Below are 24,556 nucleotides of genomic sequence, written 5' to 3' on the forward strand. Positions count from 1 at the left end.
GGGTCGCTCTTAGACATTAGATCCCATAAACCAAACCAAAGGAATGTAGTTCTATTACTTGATTAACAAGGCTGTAATCGTACGCTTGCTGCGGCAGTACACTCTAGCTGTCTCTCAGAACGCAGTTTTTTCCCACTTTTCTGAAGCATCCTCTATAAAGAAGCACATTAATCCAGCGACGGCAAGCAACACAAACTAGAGCACCACTTGCAGAGAGCTTTATCGGCGGTCATCAATAAGGCAAATCAGGTACTTGGCGCAGGCCGGAGAAAAGGGACTGACCTGAAAACGTACTCGGAGATGTTGAAGTCGGCCATAGACCTTAGCGGAGGACTAGCACTTTGTGCGTCGTGCAGCACTTTGCCGATGACGGCCAGGGGCGATGCAAACATTACCAGAGCCTGCGCGCAGTCCGCCCACACGACCCCACGCAGGCCTCCCTTGGACGGCAAAGGAAGCAGGCCGGGGAAGGGCAAAAAGACACCCAAAGCGCATGACCATGCTTGTTCACGAAACGTGCTGGAGCGCAAATATCAGACAACAGTTTTCATTCAAAATTCTAAATAAACAGGAACACTCTTGTCGGTTACTTGTTGTATACGCTTAGCTGGAATCATAAGCGTTCAAAGCACAGACGACGGAAGGAACGAAGTGGAGACGACCGTGGATTACTCCAACTTCCTTCCTTCTGTCGTGTGTGTTTTTGCGCCAATGATTCCAAGTCCAGCTTAGTTGTCACTGACTATTTTTTTGTTTTCCTATTTCAAGCAAACTTGTTAAAAGCGCCCGCTGTTCGTTATTTTATTACAGGCCAAGTACAATTGAGGTTAAAAGCTGGACCGTTTTTTATCTTTCTTCTACAAAACTGCTTCGCGGCAACAACCTGCACTTCATAGCGTATCTCCTTTCATTCATTCATTCATTCACTCGCACTTCATAGCGTATCTCCTTTCATTCATTCATTCATTCACTCCCCTCTAGGCCTCAGGTCATCCTCATGAATAAAGGTTTATGAATGAATGAATGAATGAATGAATTTCTCGCTTGCAAAGAACATTTGTTATTATCAGACTAATCCTCCCATTATTCACAGTTCAGCAATAAGTCCTACATCAATAAAACGCATAACGCGCAACGTGATATGTGTTTTCAAGCGCGCGTACGTTTCTAATTATCTCAGCTTCTTCCATGCCGCTTGCATATCATTGTTCTTATTAGGAACACAACTGGCGAGAAACTCATTCTCACCAGCGCCGTGTAAACTGTCCCAGCCAGACCAATGGCCACGTTCGAGTACAGCAGAGGCACAGGGAACACTGGAAGCAGTAAGCGTAAAAGGGTTTGCAGACGTTTCATTTCCTCCCTACAGTCTAAACCTTTTTTTCCTCAGCACCTTCCGCACGCCATCTTATGTTATAAACACTAAAACCATCGAATCGCTTTAAGCCCATCGATCGAGATTGGTTTTTCGTCGAAAAACACATTTTTGACTCTAAAATAACTACGCCTATCTATTTGACTAGCAGGCCTCTCATTCCATGTATTCGAGACGCATTTCAAAACCAGACTTTGGGAAATTACAGCTCGTGCTTCAATAGCGTCCATTTTGTTTTAATATCCATGCTACTTTTATTGAACTGAGCTAGAATTATGATTTTGCAGTAAATACTTGAAATTCTGTAACTTTATTTCCTTGAAATGCAATTTTTGGTCGTTTTCATGCTTGAATACTTATATAGAAAAACAAAACAGTTGCTTAGACGTGTATTGTTCTAGATAAGCAGCTTTTCATCTTTGTATTCACAAAACTGAAAAAAAAAAAAAAAATAGCATTCTACTTTTTTCAATTCCTAAAAATAGGTCCAATGAAAATATGTATCTTGATATAAAGATAAAAGAAATGTTTGCTACTCGATTCCGAACAACCTCCTTTCTTCGTACATTTAAATACAGGCATCAAGCAAAAAGAAAATCCGTACTTGTTGACACGGCCACTGCAGCGCTGTAGATTCCGACTGCACCGAGAGTTTGCTGAAACACAGTACGCGGCTTTTCAGTTCAAAGAACTTCATATGCAGTACTAGCTGTCCTCATGGAAGCGGACTTTTCGTTTGGCTCTCCGGTCATAGTTGCCAAAGCATAATTCAAAATGTGAATCGCACTCCAAGACCAAGTGGCTGTTACTTTTTCTCGAATCCGCTCATTCAGCAGAGGTGCCAGGCAGCAGGAGCGAAAGGAGTCTTGGAACAACGGCAGAACCACCCACCTCATCCTCAAACAACTCAGCATTATGGTCAATTTTTTTCACGAAGAAAACACCAAATTCATCATGGTCTACATGGCGGCATGTCCAAGATACAATCAAGCACCGCAACACAGCATGACATTTTGGTATACGGCAGTGAGAATGGCTCACTTCTAGTCCGCGGGTTGTCGCCGGCGGCTTTCTTGTGGCAAAATGGCTACTTTATTTATGACCATCTCTCGATGAACATTTCAGTTTAGCTCCATGTATTCTTTCTGGCTGCCTCAAACGGTTTCTTCTGGAACATTTACCAGCCACCTTTAAGTAACGAGGTAGCAAGCAATTAAATAAAGCGCATTATCTTCAAGCTTTGATGTCGTGGCAGACGATACGCGCGTGTCGTCCAGCCAGCTAGGATGATGTGCATGGATGGAGTCTTGCGCTCGCGTAGGGAGCCTACATAGGTGCGAGCAACCACTTCCTATAATAGACGCACTTCTAGGAGCTTGCAGGCTCTGCACTCGAGGGGGACACTTCACACTGTAAACACGAATAAGCCCATAAGGGAGTAAAAAGGTAGTAGCTTGTCCTCTACCACACTCCCTTGTAGGCCCACGGCATACTCTCTTAGCTCTGGGCTAGGTTATCAACACTAATGCACGGGATGTTATACTATTTACAATAGAGGCACATTCCCTCCTCAAATCAAAATAATTTCTTGCAATTAGCAATGACAGGGAACTTTTAAGTGTTGCACCAGGCGTTTTGAGGTCACCAATTAGCAGACATTAAAACTGCGGTTAAAATTCTAGCAGACCTCACATGTTTTAAGGTGTAATTAAGATTACCATTGCGGATCGTAGGCATTTTGTATTTCTAGCGATGAAATCAACTCCAAAGCTTGGAGCCAATACCGTAGCATACAAGAAAGTGCTCTATAGGACATGTTTTTTTCTTTTTCGAAAAACTTACACTCAGGACGAAATAGATGAGGCAGGCTGTAATGCCGACCTTGTTGTCAAACCGCATGCGTAGGTACTGCAGAGCAAAAAAACGACAGTCAGTGAAGATGTGTCAAAGTGCTGCTCATACCGTCCTAGAGGCACAGGCAAATAATTGGTATCCATTACCTGTGAGGACTGATGTGTGTGGAGAGATATAACCAGTTAAAAGGTCTAATAATGCTTAGCTCAGTGCGGTTCCGACTAAAACGGGGCCTCGTTTGTTGGTTCTGTAATTCACTAATCCCATGGACGAATTCAGATTCGGCAACATTTGACTTGCTAAATACAAACTTTCTAGGCACAGACGCACATGTTTTTTTAAGCTTTACCACAGCTTGACTATTCCAGTCACAGCCGATGCAATGAAGCGTTTTACATTCGCATAAAAAAGGCAACTACACGGAAATTGAACTGGGCTGTACACCGAAGCGAAGGACATATTCAAAAATTGCGTGACTGCAGAAACATCTCGCTTTCAGTGAGGCTATCTACAAAACACTAAACATGTTGCGAGCGTCTAGAAACAACAAGAAAGGGATACGCACGTAACGCGCTGTATAGAGGAACTTTTCCAGACGTTTGTATGAGAAGGTACTTCAGAAACGCCTGTAAACATCTAACTCAAAGACACGTGTAAAAGACGTTCTTGTGCTAAAGCAACTCGAAGAAAGACAACAGCCATTTGGTTCAAAGTTACCGCCATGAAGAAAGGATGTTATGTAATCACAGCAAACGTTTGTAACTGTCGTGTGTTTTATTCCATGTTTTGAATAAAACAGATACATGTACGGCAAGTAAATTATTAAATGATTAAACGTTACTTCAGTTAGCCTAGTCTCAGTCAAGATCGTGGTCACAACTCTTACGGGCGGACTTGGCTAGCATGGTGCTCCTGAAAGCTGAGTGTAGTTACGCGAATACTGAAATTGTTTCGTGTTGTGAATGCCTCTTCACTCCGGCTCATGTTTTTCAATGGTCCCACCACCGCATCTCCTCCACCCTCCTTCCAGCCTCCCCTTGCACGAGCACATTAGCTGCGCTTCTCGTCATTTATTTGCACCTACTTGCTTAATAAAGCATTAAAATTCTTATTGTATTAATGTCAATCAACCCTTTTTACATTGTTAACGACAGCCAGTACTCATGTCCTAATTGGTTTCTGTTTTTGTTTATGTACGTGGATACAGTAAACGATATCACAACCATTGGAAGAGCATTTTGTTCTCACCTTTAGCATCTGACTTTGTGGCTTTTGACTGTTGCTCTTTCCCCTTGCAATGTGTACTGGTTTTCCTCATAACTGCAGGTAAGCTTCGGGCTCCATACTTAAGAAATATTGTCGAGAAAAGGGGACATTTCTTGAGCTCTATAGTGTTTAAAGAAAGCATTAAAACCGAACTTAAAGAGACACTGAGGAGATTTTCAAATAAGCTAACCTTCTATTGTTCTCAAGTGGACTCACTGTTGACTACGTTCATTTCTTTTTATTAATTTTTATGCACGAAACACCGGCACGAGCAGTAACCTGCTAATTTAATCATTTTTTCATCCTTCCTCACATACCCCTTTGGTGTCCTTAGGCAACAATTGTCGTTAAAAAAAAGCGCGCCACTCAAAACGCCGATACCCCTCACCGGAATAGAATAGGGGAGAAATAAACCTTACCCCATTTGGCGTCACGCGGCTATCATCTAAACTGTTAAAAAAATTGTAACTAAATTTTTTCCCTCATCTGTTTAAGTTTCGGTTATTAGAGCAGTCGAATGAATGTTACGAAGTCAAAGTGAAGAATAGGTCACGTGATGGGATGAAAAAGTTAGTAGGGATATTTATAAGCTCCACTTTAACCATCTGACATGTAAAGCCTCCAGATGGCGCCGACACATGCGAACTTGTCTGCTTGACCTATAGGTTTAGCGTGCCCGACTTGGCATCCAAGAACCCTGAAAGGTTGACTCCTATCCCAGCAATCCACCTCGAATGAATAACCTGATTCCTATCCCAGCATTCCACCTCGAATGAATAACCTGAGTTCTCAGCTCCTCCCAACTTTATGACACCATGTGGTATCGATACATCATAAAACCCATCGACTAACCAATTCTCGGAAACATCACTTGCCAGGTATCACCTGCGAGAGATACACTCGTGATTATTCTTTCACAACGCCGACGAGGGATTTTCTGGGGAACAGGGCCTCCATCACTGTCGGATTAGAACTGAATGTAAGGGGCTGCTACTTCCGATTCTAATTCCATTACTTTGCTCCAGTTTAGGATTTCAGGTCTCGCTTGTATGTGAGCCTTTGCGCGATTATTGAAAGCGAGCAGTTCACGAAATGCAACCTATATAGGACGGGATGAGCAGACAGCTACGACGCGTGTATGTACTTTTGTGTCTCCTTTTCTTTCAGTTCAGTTCAGTCGTTCAGTCGTGTCCGACTCTTCGTGACCCTATGGACCATATCACACCACGCTTTCCGGTCTCTCACTATCTTCCTAGCATCATATAACTTCATCTGCAGCGCCTCGAGGATGCCATCTAACCATCGCGTTCGCTGCCTACCCTTTCTCCGGTGACCCTCAACCTTTCCCAACATCGAATCTTTCTCCAGCGACTCCTCTCTTCTCATCAGGTGACCAAAGTAGCTGAGCTTTAACGTTAGAATTTGACCCTCCAATGAGCAGTCAGGGTTTATGGTCAACAATATCACAAGGATAAACGCTGCAGGCTCCTGCATGCTCTAAATATCGCCTAAGTCATCAGCCGAACGTACTCCTGATCATTCGCGAGCGAACAGGCGATTGAAGAAAGCCTGCTGTGTCGAGGTCGTGCATGCTCGACGAGAAGCCTTAACACAGATACACGTCTGACCTGCTCGAGGAACCCTCTTGAAGGGTCAAGATTATGCAACGCTTCATAGCAAAGGTGCAGCATGCAAGCATCGAAGTGTCGACATGTTATATCGTAATTTTGCGCCCGTTTCTGCCTCCATCCCAATCATAACTACGTGACTGAAAAGGAAATGTTCGACACAAGTTCGTCTGGTTGGGTATACAAATTACGTGAGAAATGAGCGTCAACGAAGTTCTTGTTACGAAACTAGGCGTTTCGAAACATACTTTGCCGCCTTTATAATTTATAAACGTGTGGTAGCGGGCTAGTTCCAGCTTGGCCTAAACCCACGTATAGTTCATCAGGGAACACCAAATTTAAACATATTTGTACGAAGATGGAAGGATTCTAAGGGCCCGATTGAATAACCGTTTCCCAAAAAATCAGATCCTGCCGCCTCATTATAACGCCCAGCGGAAGTTAGCTGCGTTTTTGAAATAATGCCCTGTGACGCGAACTGTGGATTATAAGGCGGTTGCCTGTAAACTGTATATTGACGCGTATAGAAGACGACGCAAAAGATGAGATCGGAGGCGACAAGCGCGAGCCTGGAAGAGAAAGAAGCTTGAACGCAAGACTTGTTCTGGTTGACCATTCAAACCATCTATCGCTAGGTTCTCCTTGGTGTTCTACCGAGACTTGACACTGGTGGAGGTGCTGGGTATGCATAGGACTCCTTCCGGCAGTCCACAGCGAATCCCAAACATCGACACGCCTGTCCATCGTGCTAGCCGCCACCTTCTAGGCCTAGCGCCGGAGTACAGCCATCTGCCGAACGACTCCTCAAACGCCCAAGTTCCTCAGACCTCCCAAGCCATGGCACATACCAACCCTACGCCGGTGACTCTACAGAACACCAAGGTGCCAGAGTGCTTTCGCGGTGAAGCGTTTGAAGATGTGGAGGACTGGCTCGACCAGTTTGAGCGAGTGGCCAAGATAAACCAGTGGAGCGCAGACCAGAAGCTTTGTAATGTTTATTTTGCCCTTCAGGATAATGCTAGGACGTGGTTTGAAAACCACGAGGCCAGCTTATCCACATGGGACGACTTCCGCTGCCAGCTGGTCGACACTTTTGCGAGAACTGACCGACGGGACAATGCGCTGCGCCTGCTTGAAGTGCGCATCCAGAAGCCAAATGAGAGCGTGGCTATGTTTGCGGAAGACATGGCTCGCCTTTTTCGCCGTGCCGACCCTGATATGAGTGAGCCAAGGAACCTACGGCATCTCATGCATGGTGTCAAAGAACAAGTGTTTGCCGGCTTGGTACGCAACCCACCTAAAACGGTGAGAGAGTTCGTTAAGGACGCTACTGCTATAGAGCGAGCCCTACAAGACCGGTGCCGCCAGTACAACCGACCCGTTAACTGTGCTTCGATGACTGCGGCGGCGCTGAATGCAACCGATAGGACCGCTCTTCGAGACCTCAATAGGGAAATTGTTCTTGAGGAGCTCCAGCGAATCACGGCTACGAAGGCTCAGTCATCACAGGCCCTCGTGGAAACCGTCAGGAATGAAATTCGGTATGCCTTATCACCGTCTGCACCATGTAACCAGTCTCACCCCGTCGACAACGCGGCAGCTATTTCGGAGCCATACCACGCTCCACAACCGGTCAGCTTCACGGCCGACGTTCCTGCACCTTACCACGAGCCGCAACATGAGAGCTATGCCGCAGTCCTTCGTCGCCCGCCTCCAGACCACGCCCCACCGAGCTCATCGAGCCGTCAGGAGACGCGACTCTTCCATGGAGCTCAGTGGGCGCCTTCCAGGTGCTTTCAACCACGCCGAACTGACAGGTGGCGCAGTTATGATAGCCGGCCACTCTGTTTCTACTGCGGACAGCCTGGCCACGTGTATCGGTATTGCCGCTACCGCGAAGAAGGGCAGTCACCCTGGTACTAAGCCGAGGTGTTTCTATAGCTCGGGGGCTAGTCAACTTGACCGATGGACAGACCGAAGTGCTGTTGACAAACTTCAGCGACGAGCGTCAGCAAATTCCAAAAGGCACAACTGTGGCCTTTTTCGACAGCATCCTAAATGCGCAGCATTGCTTCTCACTGCAACAGGAAGGGTCAATGTGCAAGACGCCCGTAACCATCGTCGATGTGAGTCCAAATTTGTCTTCTTCAGAACGGGACCGCCTTTTGGATCTCATTGATCAATTTCGAGACTGCTTTGCTTCCGAATCACGGGTCGGCCAAACGCCCTTGACAAAACATCGAATCATTACGGATGACTCGATTCGCCCGATTCGACAAAATCCTTACCGTATGGCTCCGAAAGAACGTGAAGCCATTCAGCGCCAGGTGACCGAAATGCTTAGAGACGACGTTATCCAGCCGTCACAGAGCCCCTGGGCTTCCCCCGTGGTGCTTGTTAAAAAGAAGGACGGCAGCTTACGATTTTGCATAGACTACCGCTAGCTCAACCAAGTGACTAAAAAAGACGTGTACCCTCTTCCTCGCATCGACGATTCCCTTGATCGTTTACGAAATGCACGTTACTTCTCATCAATGGACTTGAAAAGTGGATATTGGCAGATAGAAGTAGATGAAAGGGATCGGGAGAAGACAGCATTCGTCACTCCCGACGGATTGTATGAGTTCAAGGTGCTTCCGTTCGGTTTGTGCTCGGCACCAGCAACATTTCAGAGGCTGATGGACACGGTGCTCTCGGGACTTAAGTGGCAAACATGCCTGGTGTATCTTGACGACGTGATTGTGTTTTCGGGCACATTTGAAGAGCATCTACGCCGTTTGCTAGCTGTGTTTCAGGCCATACGATCTGCAGGCCTCACCCTAAAACCCGAGAAGTGTCACTTCGGTTACGAGGAGCTGCAGTTCTTAGGCCACGTCGTTAGCCAAGAAGGTGTCCGGCCTGATCCTGAAAAGTTCTCCGCAGTCGCCAAGTTCCCAACACCTACGGACAAAAAGACATTGCGGCGCTTCCTGGGTCTTTGCGCCTATTACCGTCGGTTTATTGCTGGCTTCTCACGAATTGCCTGGCCATTAACTTCGTTGACGCGTGACAACGCTGTCTTTAGCTGGGGTGAAGAACAGCAACAAGTTTTTAATGAGCTGCGGAGGCGTTTACAGACACCACCTGTTCTGGCACACTTTGATGACGACGCCCCTACACTGCTTCATACGGATGCCAGCAACGTGGGCTTAGGTGCTGTGCTGGTGCAGCGCCAGGATGGTGTGGAAAAAGTAATTGCTTACGCCAGCAGGACCCTATCTAAAGCGGAAGCGAACTACTCGACAACCGAAAAAGAATGCCTTGCAGTGGTATGGGCGGTTATGAAGTTCCGCCCTTATTTGTACGCTCGCCCCTTTGAAGTCGTCAGCGACCATCACTCTCTCTGTTGGCTGACGAACCTAAAGGACCCTTCAGGGAGACTCGCGCGTTGAAGCCTTCGATTACAAGAATTTGACATGACGATTATTTACAAATCTGGAAGGAAGCACACGGATGCTGATTGCCTTTCCCGAGCGCCGGTCGAACCTTCCGCTATGACCGATGAAGGCACTGCGTTTTTAGGTGTCATAGATGACGCAACGCTTTCCCAACAGCAGCGAGAGGACCAGCGATTGCTCCCTCTTATTGATTTCTTGGAAAAGCGAACTACGGTTGGGCCTAAGATTTTCGCCCGAGTAATGCCTTCGTTCTTTATTCGCAACAACGTACTTTACAAGAAGAACTTCCGCCCAGGGGGAAACAGTCATTTACTCGTCGTCCCATCAGCTCTCCGCAGTGAAGTTTTGCAAGCGTGTCACGACGAGCCAACCGCCGGTCACCTAGGCTACACCCGCACTTTGGCTAGAGTACAGCATGGATACTACTGGCCAAAACTGCCGGCGACAGTGAAACACTATGTACGTACGTGCATAGACTGCCAGCGCCGTAAATCACCCCCTGTAAAACCAGCTGGCCTACTCCACCCTCTTCAAGTGCCAACGACACCTTTTAAACAAATCGGTATGGACCTCCTGGGACCATTTCCGACGTTCACAGCCGGGAATAAATGGATAATTGTCGCCACCGATTATCTAACCCGCTACGCGAAGACCAAGGCTCTGCCAAGGGGTACCGCCGCTGAAGCAGCTCGGTTCTTCGTTGAGAACATTGTCCTGAGACATGGCGCTCCGGCACTCATTATAACAGACCGAGGAACTGCATTTACGGCCGAACTTTTGGAGACCGTTCTCCGCCTCAGTGGCACCAGTCATCGTAAAACTACAGCCTATCACCCCCAAACCAATGGGTTGACGGAACGTCTCAATAAGACCATCGCAGACATGCTTTGCATGTACGTCGACGTGAACCACAAGAATTGGGACGAAATTCTTCCCTACGTCACGTTCGCCTACAATACGGCACGCCAGGACACCACTCGTATGACACCATTCAGCCTCCTTCACGGGCGACCAGTAACAACTATGCTGGATGCAATGTTGCTCCCGAATGCTGACACCGATGATCTCAATCAGGACGCCGAAGAATTCGCTCAACGTGCAGAGGAAGCTCGACAACTAGCGCGTGTGCGGATCAAAAATCAGCAAGAGCATGATGCACGACGCTACAATCAGAGACACCGACATGTCATGTACGAACCTGGCGACAAAGTATGGGTCTGGACTCCTATTCGCCGCCGTGGACTCTCCGAAAAACTATTGCGGCGATACTTCGGGCCCTATGTTGTTCAGCGACGTTTAACCGACGTCACTTATGAGGTGGTGCCAGACAAGGTGTCGACATCAAAGCGACGTCAGCAACAAGCAGACGTCGTCCACGTTGTGCGTATGAAGCCGTACAACTCGGACTGACCTCATCGAGACGATGCTTCCTGAGGAGGGGGGTAAATGACGCATATAGAAGACGACGCAAAAGATGACATGTGAGACGACAAGCGCGAGCCTGGAAGTGAAAGAAGCTTGAACGCAAGACTTGTTCTGGTTGACCATTCAAACCATCTATCGCTAGGTTCTCCTTGGTGTTCTACCGAGACTTGACAATATTTAACAAACCTATGTATCTATTTTTGGACTTCTTTACAAGAACTACAACCAGCAACTTTTTAAAATCCGCTCTTTTCATGTAGAAACACCTCTGATATGTCGCAAGGGGATAATTAAAAGTTCATTCCTATCTATTTGAAGTCGGGATACTATTTTGTGACGGCGCTAGATTGATGTTTCCCCACTGGTCTTTGTTGCATCTGCGGGAATGGCACATACCCATGATGGAGATTTGGCCAGGATATTTGTGCAGGGTTTTGTGGAAAACTATGCAGATGAACAATTCACCTTCAGTCACCTTAGTGCAGTTTGAGGGGCCAAGAACAAAGACACTCGTCGTAACACTGGTGATGATGCGAAAAAGGATGGCGAAATGCAGCCCCTTGTAATGAAACGTCAGTTAATTATACATGGATGCAACACGCTCTCTACGGATACGTATAACTGGAGAAACTCAGATGCTAGAAAAATGGTAGCTTACTTGGAAGACAGAGGTGATTCGCAGACGATGGAAGAGAGGGGCCACAGTGGCCGCGGAGACAACAACTGCGGCCGGGATGCCCGCCAGTACCCACATAACGTTGAAGCCGTACGCGTACTGGTGTCCCACGAAGCCCACCACGGACAGGCCGTTGGCCACCGACGCCATGATAGAGATGGCTAAGGCTGAAGCCGGAAGGCTTCGGCCTCCTAGACATGCCTCCTCGGCCGCGCCACCGGAAGCCGCCAGACGCTGTGGAACAGGCGTAGGTATTCATTTAGACCACTGCCACTACCGTGTATCGTGCTCTGCATGCAGTCATTCCAGTTGCAAAACTCATCGCCTGCCCAGACCCCCATTTAGTCTAGTTTCGAGCTCAAAGCTTATAATAGCATCATTCATGATATTTAAGTGATTATAAGCTTTACATTGGCGAAATAATATTGAGGGGAAAAGGGGGGGGGGGAGCATTCAAGATCCGCATTTAACGGTTTGATGCGATATAGTTATTGGTTAGTGTCTGCAGCTTCTCTAGCGGCCGGATCCCCTGTTTGCATACATCCACCACTTTACAACGCGCTTCATATCTGGTCATTTAATTTGTGCCTCTGTTTTCTGATACCTATTATCTTACAGCGTGGTAGCTACCCAGCTACGCCAAAGACCACCCGACGCAAATATAAAGTCCCGCTTAAAACAAGCCATACGTAAATGTCTGCGTGCCCTGAGAATAACCCACCTCTCAAGGTTCCTGAAAGGCTCCAATATCGACGGTTCGACCCACCCACCTGAAAATAGAAGCCCCGATGTCGGTATAGCATCTGCCATGTCATGCGGTCTCGTGTCGTCGTACAACACACCGACCAATCTGTATCCGGTCATAGCACCTGCCAACTAGCACCTGCCAGAGCCATGCATGCTAATTTCGCTCACAACGGCGTCCCCGCCAATGTTCTGCAGGACAGTGCAGAGGATGCTTAACTCATAGTATGAGTGGATTACGACATCATAGAAGCGACGTTGCTTCCATCGGTTTCTATCATTGCAGCCTGACGTACTTGTTCTAACTTTCTAATTGTGTGTTGTTTTTGTTTTTAGCGCAATAACGTTAAAGTACACGTTACGCAGAAAATTCGGCGTCAGCATCGATGTCATGGTATTCGTGAGCGAACGATCACGAGTGTGGACCTGGCAGGCAGATGACATTGTCAAGCACTGATTCTTCAATGGTTTATGCGACTTACCGAGACCACAGGATATCAGAAAGTTTGGAGGAGTTACCAATTCGGGTCGCTCGTTTAAGGTGGGAAGGTGGAATGGGAATCAACCGTCCAGTGCTCTTGAATGCCGAGTCAGGCACCTAGGCTACGCAGGGACGTTGATACGACTTGGTCACGTGGTCGCCTACACTGTCGCGACATACCCTTAAAGGCAGAGCTTAATGGTAACGCTTAATGGACTTAATGGTAACGCATAAAAACGTCTGTGTGCTCAGCGTAGTCAGCCCATATTACAAATTTCAAGGTGAACTAAACTGATAGGATCGCTTCATCAAGACATCGGTGCATTCACCAGAATGCACCAATATATAATTTTTTTTAGCCTTAAAAAAATGAGGGAACGATACTCGGCAACTTCTCGAAGACGGAGAAAGGCGCGTGTCAGAAAAACGCAGTACTCACGTGTCGGCGGGGTGCCAGCGAGAAGTATAGGCCCACTAGGTACCCGAGTGCGGTGAGGATGCCGAACACAGCGCAGTCGGCGGCGTCCAGGCTTTTGGGTGCCCCGCTCATCTCCGGTGGCTTTTCGGAAACTTTTGTCTATAGTCTCTTGGATCTGCAGATAACTGCGTTCGCTCAGCAACGCTGCATGGAGACGACGTTCCGGTCGAGCTGCACTGTGAAGACCTGGCAAGCACAGCGAGCCTTATCGTGTTAACGAACACAGCTGTTCAGCTCCGAATCTGTTCACTGCGTATGAGCGTTTAATTAAAACAACCGCACTTTGTCGACAGTAATAGTAATGGTAGTAGAGATCACCAGAAGGAGAAAAAGGGGAAAGTGTTAAACGAGCATGTACCTGGCTGCTCTCACTGCCATAATCACTGCCACTTGCGAATCCTCAGAGGAAGGGAGAGGGCAGGAAGAGGAAGGAAAGGATAAAAAAAAGGTAAGAGAAGGAGGGAGGGAGAGAGGGAGGGGGCCTGCTGGTTCGCATATAGCGTAGGAAGCATGTAACCGCGCTCGAGCACTGTTTCGCGTCCGTCAGGCGCGGAGCAGAGAGTTGTGATCAAAGACTGTACAGCACAGGTGGCTGCTGCCCTGAAATCTAAAAAGATGCAGAGCATACCGGCACGAAAGCTGTATTCGCAAGCTTTTGACGCGTGATCAACCTAGAAGCGAACTCACACATGGGATGTGCAGCGAAGCGTTGTGTACATTACATTCGTGTCACTTCGCGTTATGAGCTGTTTTATATCAACAGGACTGACCGCCTATACGTCTTTTTTAACGCAAGTTGTATCGTCATGTCTGTGCACTTTTCGCCTTCAGGCATACAAGTTTAGAGTTCCAATCCAATTTAGAGCTTATTGGCAGCGTTTTTCCAGTGAATTTAAAACTTCTTTACGACGTTATACTCCTCCATCTTCGATGTGTCCTTGTACATTTATCCTTGATTGGCCTGGTTTGTTTCGATTTTTCTTTGGCTTTTTTTTTACAAGAAAAGGGCAGGCAGGTACAGAGAGCTACAGACCCTTCTTTCTTGAGTGTATACTATGAAAATTGTTTTAACGTTTGCAGATTTCGTCTTAAATACAGTAAGAAATACGCCACTGCAGCGAGGTTGCACAGGAATGCAGATATTACGCACAAGATAGATCTCGATAACTGGACGCCTAAGAAAGTAAATCGACTAAAACCTTTAACTTTTGTTACAAAGGACAAAATTGTACAGGGAAATTGAAGGCTGTCAATATGCCCGCGCATGCTTGACTTCAGATCCAAGGGTTCCGGCGAGTTCAGTTTTCATCTCAAAAGTTCTGCCCATGTTGACAGTTCCTGCCATGGTCGCTTCAGGCACAGACGCCACCGAAGTCGGTCAATGGGACCTCTATAGCAAGCACACTGAAGCTCTTGCAGACGGCTACAGACCTATATTATGATTTTCGCTAAGTGCTCTAAAATCAGCCATACCTTGCAATGTATGGCTGAATTGAACTTCATCAAACATGTGGCTTAAGAGACCGCGGTCAATTAATACAGTTTAATCTATATGTGAGGCGTACGGTTTTGTATCATTGCAGGGACGGGCGGGAGGAAATGGCACTGCTGCGAATTGACCTGGCCAAGGCAATAGATCGAATGCCCAAATAGTTTGCAAAAACAAAAAAAAAAAACACAACCTCCCTCGGTTTGAACATTCTGGCTACAGAATAAAATGGCTAATATTTATGGCATGTTTGCTAAACTATCGCTACTTTAATTATTTCCTTGTACAGCCAATATATCAATATCATTATCCAAAAGCAGCTTGCTGACTTGGTACTGCTTACGCATACTTCATGCAAGGCTGTTACCCATTAGCAGTCGTTCAGAAAAATTAAACGAGCCGTACGACCTGACTACTTTGGAGCGAAGGTGGGCCTCGCGGTACAGACTGGCATGTTGCAAAAGCACCGCCCCGCAGCGATATCGCTAGCTAAACAGCGAGTATAGAATATTAAGTGTGATTTCTCTTGTCCATGTTCCAGACATATGTCCGAAGCCATTAAGCCCCACAGATGTACAGAGCAACCAAGAACGCAGGACTCCTCATGGCGAAGGTCCCATAAACCTAGTGGAATCCGGCTGGGTGGAATGTTAGGGCTCGGAAAATGATCAGCGGTGGACGGTTTCTCATACCTGGCCTTGCTGCGGGCATTCGTCGCGTCACTAACACGCGTTGTTTTGTACCCACACCACAGATTATGATGTCATATACGTAACTTAGATCCTGCTTCATTTGAAGCTGTTAGCGCTGCAAACCAGCGATGGCGCTTGCACCGGAGACACTTGTTTCGGCTTTTTGAACTCTCTCTTTAGGTTGCAGAGCAGGTCCGTGCTCACTGATCCTAATAAGTTGTGCCGACTGGGGTGTCAACGCCTTCCCTTCCGTCCGGTCCTGGTTTACGCGGCGGGCGTCCGCCTTTTCATCCATAAGGAGTTCTGAGAGGGGGGGGTCACTTCTCAAGGTCATGTAGAGCACTGGCATACGTTTCAACACACCGACCTTCAGTGTGAGCATAGTGATGATAAAGGCAACATCGGGGCCCTTGGCACCCACGTCGGATGCGTCCTGTGGACTTGAACCACACGCACAGAAGATCCTTGCTCTGGACAACAACAAGCGCTATAGCTCAACTGTTATATCCAGCTTGCGCGGAATTCTAACGTTAGTGATCCCGCTTTTCAACTTGAGAGTCGTTGTTCTCATTGTCGGTCACTTATCTGCAATAACGTTCCTTTGAAACGTCGGTCACACTCTCATATGGGAGCAGAGAACACGGATGTCGTCGTCGCTAACGCCGTGCAACAACCAGTGAATGTTGAGGCACACCTTCGCGTTCATAGCCGCTAGCAGCTTCTTCGATGTCTCGGGGCTCTTAATCGTAATTGTCCACACGTTATTCATCTGACAAACTCAATTCAAACACTTCGGGGAGTACACCGAGATGAACTAAAGTATCCCTGAGGTTTTCTACGTGATATGATTTTGCCATCGAGTCTACGTATATAAAATTTGTGTCCAGAGCGATTCAGGCTGTTGTTAAACGGGCAAATATAACCTTATTATCTTTATCGAATTAAGCAAAAGAAAAAAGCACCCTGTTTCCGCGGCCAGACAGGGCCGTTGACACCTCACTGACGGAGCTCGCGGCCGGAAGCGTTACATCATAGGCGACGAAGGCTTGTTGGTTCAGGCGTGTTAAAAGAGGCTCTAGTGAACACGTTGCAGCATTTTGCTTAATGGTTTGTGTTGGAGGCATATAGTGCTGCTAACTGCAATTAAGAGTATGCTAATTAGCAGTTAGTATTTGCACACAAAGCATCGTCGCTATAGAAAGCAAATGCCGTTGTGAATAAAAAAAAGGAAAGAATGTGCACACCAAAGCAGTGATTGTCTGAGTAAATCGATGAACAAGCTGGTGGTAGCGAACGACAAGAAGGATAGGCGACGACGAGGTTCATTAACACCATCGCGTTCAACTCGGAGCTTAAGCATCCCCCAAATTTTCCTCTGATCCTCACTGTGTCATCTAATATTTCTAACCAACCGTGTTTATGGGGCGTAAAGCAAGATGTGTGTTTGGCTGTTCGTCTTCTTTTTGCTTCTTTGTCCTCTGAGTTCCTGTTTTTTAGTGTTGAGGAAACGGTTGTACAGAAATTTAATTTATACACTCTCTCCAACACCCATGTGCCGATCTTTGTATTTTGGTTTATCGGGACAAAACCGACTCCTAAGAGTAGCTAAAACGACTTTGTCCCAGCGTGCAAAGGCTTTTCTATGTGTAAACTACACTCCTAAATATTGCCCTTTAAAATATGGCTAACCATCTTTTAAAGAAAACTGCCGCGCCTTTGCGATGCCCCAGAAGCAATTTAGTGTTGTTTCCTCAATCGCGAAGATACAATAATCTCTTTGGATATCTTGCAAAGGGCACGAAGAAAGACGCCATTTGACACGGCACTGTGCACGATATATCACTGCACTGCCATTTATTTGTTCATGAACCCTTAGACATGTAGCTTCTAATTACACTACCCAGTCTCTGCAAAACACTCTTGACGGCTCGGCATTGTGAATAAGCTGTTACAGTAAAATACCACTTCAGTAGAATGATTATTCCTTTAATGGAAGCGTATGCTCAGACCGAGTTCGAACCTGAGTTGCACTTTTCTAGTGTTTTCTTGCTTCTGTGCGCCGTTCTATGCATGACGTATTGACATATTTTTTTTAATAGTTCGTACATTGCTCATATACAGGAAGCATTGCTTCAGTGTAATAGATACGATGTTGAAGAAAAATTAAATGAAAGAAGTTGCTTGGCCTAGGGATTCCCGATAGGAATACAAGGTTCCCAGCTCCGATTCCCACCTCACACTTCCTAAATGATTTTTTTTTTCCTTTTCACCCCTGAATGTTCAACGTCAAACCTTTTCGACTAAAACAGATTTCTTCATGGCGTCAAGGGGAACTCTGCTAAACGGAAGCGTTAAGGCTCTCGCGTTAAATGTGTTGTCCTAGAAAGCTGAACATACGCGCTCGCTTATAAAGCATTGCAATGTAAAGCTTATCTGTTTTACATGGTCGCTGTTAATGCTTCAGTGCATCACACGTGCAGAGACCTACATGCATTGCACGAAGAAGGAAGTGCTGTACAGGAATATGTGCGCGACTAAATAATATATAAAAAGCTATAAAAAAACGAATATCATATTTAACAAACTTTATTTTAGCACGTATTTCGTTTTTCAATTTTTTTTTTCTTAAAAATTGTTATTTAAAAAAATGTGCTTTTCCTCCTGCATAAAAAAAAATCGCTCATAACAAGGAAAATTTGTGTCAAGGCAAAAGAAAATGGTCTAAAATTTGTATTATAGTAATTTTGGAGAATAACTCAATTTTTTAGCCGAAATTCGAATTTAAAAAATGCTGCCTGCTTTTCACCTATCGAATTTGGGGACAAAAACAAAAGCGTAAGACGGAGATCACCGTATATATGCAGCAACAACAAAAAAATAAATTACAAGGGTTCAATGCTGTTGAACCAAATATTGAGAGAAAGCATTAGCTTCGGGTGACCGAGCGTTCTTCTTCTCTTTTTCTTCTTCCTCAGCCCATATAAAGCCCCGCTTTAACCAAGCCGTATGAACGTGCCTTATAGTGGCCTATAGGGGTAACGTGAATACCAGGGTCTGGCAGGCTGATTCTGACATAACGGTCCCATCTGAAACGAGAGACCCAAGTTGGTAGCTCCTGCCAACCCACACCCTAGGGTCACGTGGGGTGTGACGTCACAGCGTCACGTGGGTAAGACGTGGCTACCGGCCGCGCTATGCTGAAGGCTCGAAACCTAGAGTATTGCTTTTGCAATAAAAACATCGTGTGTGAAATACATCAAATGATTTGTTTCCTTTCTGTTTAGCCTTAACGTTCCCGTTGTTCAGCTGGCCACGGTATTGAAAGACAGTTTTCGCTTGCGACATTTATCAGACTTGGAAAATTACGTGCGCGTCATGACAGCGTATAACGGTCGTGATGGGGAATTGCACTTTTGGGTTTGCCTAAATAATGAGGTTATGCATAGCTTTCTTTTGTAAGATTTCTCGCTAGGATAAAGGAGGACAAATCCGCCCCTAAGGGTGGCTGCTTTGAAACATGCGCTGGCTCTCAAAACGCACCTTGGCTGACTGAAGATGTCAGTCGAAGGGAGAAGCGCCTTACTGAGCGTCGAAGAGTTTCCACGAAGTAGTCGAAATGTTAAAGCACGAACCCGTGTTCACGCTGGCTGGCAGACCAGAAAGCCGCGATCAAGTTTCCACTCCGCAAAAACCAGCACAAACACTTTCCATATGTCATTTGTGGCCTCTATTTCGATTGCCACAGCATTGTCGTGCACCGTTATCGACACAAAAACCTCTTTATAAATGGAACTGATTTCCGATTTTATAGTGTACAGCATGAGTTCTTTTTTCGAACTCGGTCACACACCAGCACCCAGCAAAGCTGGCGGGGGAGAGCGTTCATGTGCGCGGCAGTAGTCGTCCAACTTTGCATCTGAGCTACGTAATAAAGCGCAAATAGCCGAAATGAAGCGATGTAAGACAATACTTTGATGACGAGGTTGAAGTACAGCTGGCTTACACCTCTGCGTGACACAACTGTATATCATACTTATATTTATTAATGTTATCACTATGTTTTTCTTCCGAAACGTTTCCGTCTCGTACAACTTGCCGCCCGTGTCTAAGCCGCTCCCTTATAATGGGTATGTACCATAGTATTTGAGACCAGCCAACCAACCACACATGTGCCCTCATCTGTGCTAACGGCAGATGCGTACGTAAGCAAACGAAGCATGATATTCCGTTCTAAGTAAAATTATAGCATTCCGAGAGGAAATTATAAAACATAGCTTGCTTTTAAATGAACGCGCAGGCATCCTCCACTTGTAGTCACCTACTATAGCCGGTAGTTTCAACTAGCGAACGCTTGAAAAATGTTAGAATCCAGTTGCGAGCTCTGCTTGTTTTCGTGCGCGCCTGTACAGTACGATAGAGCTCACCACGCCGTTACTGGGTATAACCGCGACCATCAGCACAGTGAGTTGTAGTTCAGGGAAAATTTCAAAGTTCAATTCTTCTTTGTTTCTCTCCTGAGGCAACGTGGGGTGAATAACTGCGCAGCCCAGCACTGCCAGAACAACTAGCATTGCATTTCCGACGAATTTGCTTCGAGCGGCGCTCATCAAATGTCTTCATGACCGACTCAAGGACGTGCATAAGTGCGCAAGGTGCTGCCGTAACAAATGTTAAAAAAAGTTACGATGGACTTTAGCGACTAAAGTAGTGAAAGGCGAAAACCTGATTTCCGTATTTTGCTACACAACTTGCACTAATTAGTAATAATTAATTGTCTAAATAATCATTTGCTTTTTGATCAATTATTTAGTTATAAAAATAATTAATAACTTAAGGAATCAATAATTGCTCAATAATTAGTTATTTTGAATTACTTAATTAGTCATTGATTAGTAATTGATGATTGGCATATGGCAATATAAGGCACGCATTTGCCCATACTGTGGTGGTGCTCTGTGATTGGTCGAGACCTCTATGACGTCATCCCGCCTCGGCCAATCAGAGCCGCCGCAAAGGCTGGGCAAATTTTGTCCACGACAGCATGAGTCATTAAAGGCTTTCGTTAACATACCTTTTCTCAATGCTGACGATCTGGTATATTGTAAATGCATATTCGCTTATAGGAAATTTGAAAAAGCGCAGTGTTTGTCACACTTCTCGGTGCGCATCGCGACCTCACCGTAAGAGAAAAGAGGATAAGGCAGGAGTGAATGAAGAAATAGAGAAAGTATTGGAGGGCTTCAGAATAGTTTCGACCACCTGGGGATCTTCAACGTGCGCTGACATTTATAACTGAAATTGTCTTTACATGGTGGCTATAGGTTGTGTTATTTTTTTTCATTGTAATAACGGCATTACTAATAGAGACACACAGCGCACCAAGAAGGCGATCGTTGTGCTCGGGACGTTTGGCAATAGCCGTATTACAAAATCTGGTACCTCGGAGAGGACCGTGGTGTCTCCGATTTTCTCTGGTGAAGATGGTTTATTCGATTTGGTCTATAGGGTTTAACGTCTAAAAGACTCAGGCTATACGGGACGCTGTAGGGGAGGACTCTGGATGATTTAGACCACCTGGGGTTGCACGCTACACAGGCGCCTTGCATGCTTTTCTCTTCCATCGAAAAGCAGCCACCGCGGCTGGGATTTGACCCTGCGCTCTTAGGTACAGAAGTCAAGCGCCCCGAGAATTAAGCCGCCGTTGCGGGTCTCCAGGGAAGAGGAGGTCGAGGTAGGGCACATACCCCATTTTCTTGAGGACGATGGCGATGGGAATCTTCTTTTTGCATCGGGCGCTCACAGCGGTCACAATGAATGTGCTTTGTAGCTTACACGCAAGTTTAAAAAACACACATATAAATAAAAGGATTAATGAAATCGCATGGGGATGCCGGCTGTTTGTCCTCAAGTCGCGTTTCATGAACACTATCCTAAGCATTTCACCCCAGAATAGCCGCTCGAGCATCAGCCCGAGAAAAATCTTGTACCCATTGAAAATCATTGGGTACCGGCGGCTGCAGGGATCGAACCTGGTACCTCCCGAATGCGAGGCGGATGCTGTCAGCCGTCAACAGCCAAGACGCAAAAACGAATGAGAATATTTTCATTCACAATTTAAAAAGAAACTAAAACATCATTTTAAGTGGTGTTTGTTGATATTTTGTTGACTACCTTTTCCGAGCATCAGGTCGGCGGAAATCTTGCACTCATTGGAAAACCGGTTGGTAGCTGATGACGTCAGGAATCGAACCTGGTACCTCCCGATTGGAAGGTGGACGCTCCTGCACAATTGAGGTCATATCGCTTCATTCTCACTGAACTGTTTGGCACTTACTGCCATGCGGCACATGGTGGCCGCTACGCAGACTAGAACAGCTTGTCCGCGGATTTCCTGGGTTTGGTTCACCACATGATTTCGGATCCATGTCGCTCTCAGTGAAGAAAAAAAAATTGGCAGTGGCTTAGCTTGGTTAGGCCTGCTAATTGCGAAAGCAATAGCTGTGGCTACGCCTAGGTTCAGCTGGTGGTGTAGCTGGTTGTGGTGCTTGTGGTTATGCTTATGGTTATGCAGTGATTCACTCTGGCCACGGAATATGGTTCAACTATTGCTTATTGCGGGGTGCTACCTGGGTATTCTATGTATTAGTAGTATCGAGGCAAGGAGTGCCGTGGCTGCAACGATATACTTGGTTGTGGGTGAGGTTAAGGCAGAACGTACAACTGCCGCTCCGGTACCGGCTGCAACGGCATTCTTTACGCCAGCAGAAATGAAGGCATCCCTGGAGACTGCGTTGGTTCCACCTGCCCCTAGGCCACCTCCAACGTTGCACCCCCGGCGGTAGCTGAGGTAGGAGCGGGAGTTAGGCCGCGGTTGGTAGCTACCGCCTCGCGAGTTGACGGCGCGAGTTGGGGGCCCTGTTTTTGCAGCAGATGGGATGACGTCACAGCGCTCCCTCACGGAGGGAGTGGGAGTTAGGCCGCGGTTGGTAGCTACCTCCTCGCGAGTTGACGGCGCGAGTTGGGGCCCCTGTTTTTGCGCAGCTGTGCTTGGCGGCGCGCCAAAGGTCACGCTAAAGGTCAATGGTAGCTACCGCCTCGCTACGCGAAAGGCTGAAAAGTGAAAGTATTGCTTTCGCAATAAAAAGAGTTGAATATTGTGCCATAACACCGATGTTTGGGCCAGTTGGTAATGATCCATATTAAAACCCATTCGCAGCACGAATAAAACAACGACAGGAAGAAAACACACACGACAGGACGAATGCTGCACCTCCAACTAAAGTTTATTATGAAAAAACCAAGCTTAAGTACAGAGCTACTATCACCTTCTGACAGTCAAACATGCGTGTCTAAAAAAGCCACCTCATTATCATGTAGATAGAGGGATGGGGTAATGGGGTAATCAAGAAAACTAACTTCAAGAAGAGAATACAAAAGACCACAGCAATAAGGATGCTCCAGGATCTACACCTTGATTCGCTTGCAAAGAGTGTGAAGAATTCGGAAAGTTGCACACTAGAAGCATTCTTCTCATGCCAACCGCACAAGCCTGATTTCCCATTCAGAGTGATAGTATCGGAGAAGGGTAGTTGGCAGTCGGTTATAGGAAAGTTTCTCCAAAAGCAGCTGTCGACATTGAAGACAGAAGACCCCTTCCTAGTCAGGAGCTCGCACCAGATCGTTGAAGCACTGAAGCAAGGCCTCGGCAGCACCACATCAGCCACCTTTGGATTCCCTACTGACATTGAATATTTTGTATTATTCCATACCGCACGAAGATTTGTTTAAGGCTGTAAGGTCGGTAATTGATGAGTCGGGAGAAGTGCCTTTTCAAAACTTGTCGGGTGCAAGTAGCGACCGTTTCTTAACCCTATTAGAGTTTTATCTACAATCCATTGCCATTAACTTTAACAACAGGTTTTACACGCAAAAAGCAGGTATTTGCATTGGCTCGTGTGTGGCGCCAGTTCTGTGTGACATATTTTTATCTCGCGTTGACAAGAGTTTGTTAAACTCGCTTCCTGACGTGCGTATTTTTAGGTATGTAGACGGCTATCTAGTGATAATGGACAAGCCGCACAATTCATCTATTGACGAGGCTGTTGCTGACGTTCTTGACTCATTCAGATCGGTCTCAAATGGTTTAAAGTTTACCCATGAGCTCCCACATGACAATAGCATACAGTTTCTTGACCTAAGAATTTCATTTTTAGAAGGACACATATGTTGGATGTACAATCCAAGGTCACAAAAGGCACTCCTCCCCTATAGTAGCGCTCATTCTAAAATAATCAAAAGAGCAATTGCCATGAATTGCCTCAATTCCGCGTTAGAAAAATCGTGTACGCACCTAATGTCCGAAAGTGTCAAAATGCAAACAGAGCGATTGCGTATGTCTGGCTTTCCTCCTGATACTTTATCTGCAGTTGCAGAGAGCCTGCTTCAGAAGAAAAAGGCTATTTAAAAGAAAGATAAGCAAGATCAGAGGCAGGTCACTCAAGTAATTCCGTACCTTCATAAATTATCTCACAATCTTAAGAAAGTTGCCAAAAGATATGATGTAAACGTGGTCTTTTCTGCACTGAGTAAGCTTTCAAAAATTTGTCCTATGATGGTGAAAAAAGAAAAGCCGATTTGTTCGATCAAGCACCACCTTTGGTTCACTCGGTGCACTACTAAGATAGTGTACAGCATTCCACTCACCTGTAATCGTGTGTACATAGGTCAAACTGGACGCTGTTTTAATCAGAGAGCAAAAGAACACCACGATCAGGTGAAAGAAGGAAAAGGCAGCAATCTCGCAATTCACTGCCGAGACTGTAAGTGCAAACCCATTTTTCGGAAAACTAAGTTTCTTGGGCGGGGAAGGGATCAGGTAGAAAGAGAAATAATTGAGGCATATCACATCAGAAAAGCAGGCGATCAATGTGTCAGCACCCCATCCCTCTATCTACATGATAATGAAGTGGCTTTTTTAGACACACATGTTTGACTGTCAGAAGGTGATAGTA

General features: G+C 46.2%; 1 protein-coding gene across 1 annotated transcript in view; it reads right to left on the reverse strand.

Moving 5' to 3' along the window:
- LOC146189645 (sodium-coupled monocarboxylate transporter 2-like) overlaps positions 1 to 13,647 on the reverse strand; it is a 33,786-nt gene extending 20,139 nt beyond the window's left edge. Inside the window, exons 1-6 of the mRNA XM_084603308.1 lie at positions 13,326 to 13,647; positions 11,644 to 11,895; positions 3,218 to 3,283; positions 1,980 to 2,031; positions 1,249 to 1,316; positions 283 to 440 (exon numbers count right to left, since the gene is read on the reverse strand). Coding sequence (XP_084459434.1) covers positions 283 to 440; positions 1,249 to 1,316; positions 1,980 to 2,031; positions 3,218 to 3,283; positions 11,644 to 11,895; positions 13,326 to 13,436 — 707 coding nt within the window. The 5' untranslated portion in view covers positions 13,437 to 13,647. The remainder of the gene's footprint in view (positions 1 to 282; positions 441 to 1,248; positions 1,317 to 1,979; positions 2,032 to 3,217; positions 3,284 to 11,643; positions 11,896 to 13,325) is intronic.
- Positions 13,648 to 24,556: the final 10,909 nt, after the last annotated feature.

This window comes from Amblyomma maculatum, chromosome 5 (genome assembly GCF_055883805.1).
Source record: "Amblyomma maculatum isolate TAMU_Amacu chromosome 5, ASM5588380v1, whole genome shotgun sequence".
NCBI classification, from domain to species: Eukaryota; Metazoa; Arthropoda; class Arachnida; order Ixodida; family Ixodidae; genus Amblyomma; species Amblyomma maculatum.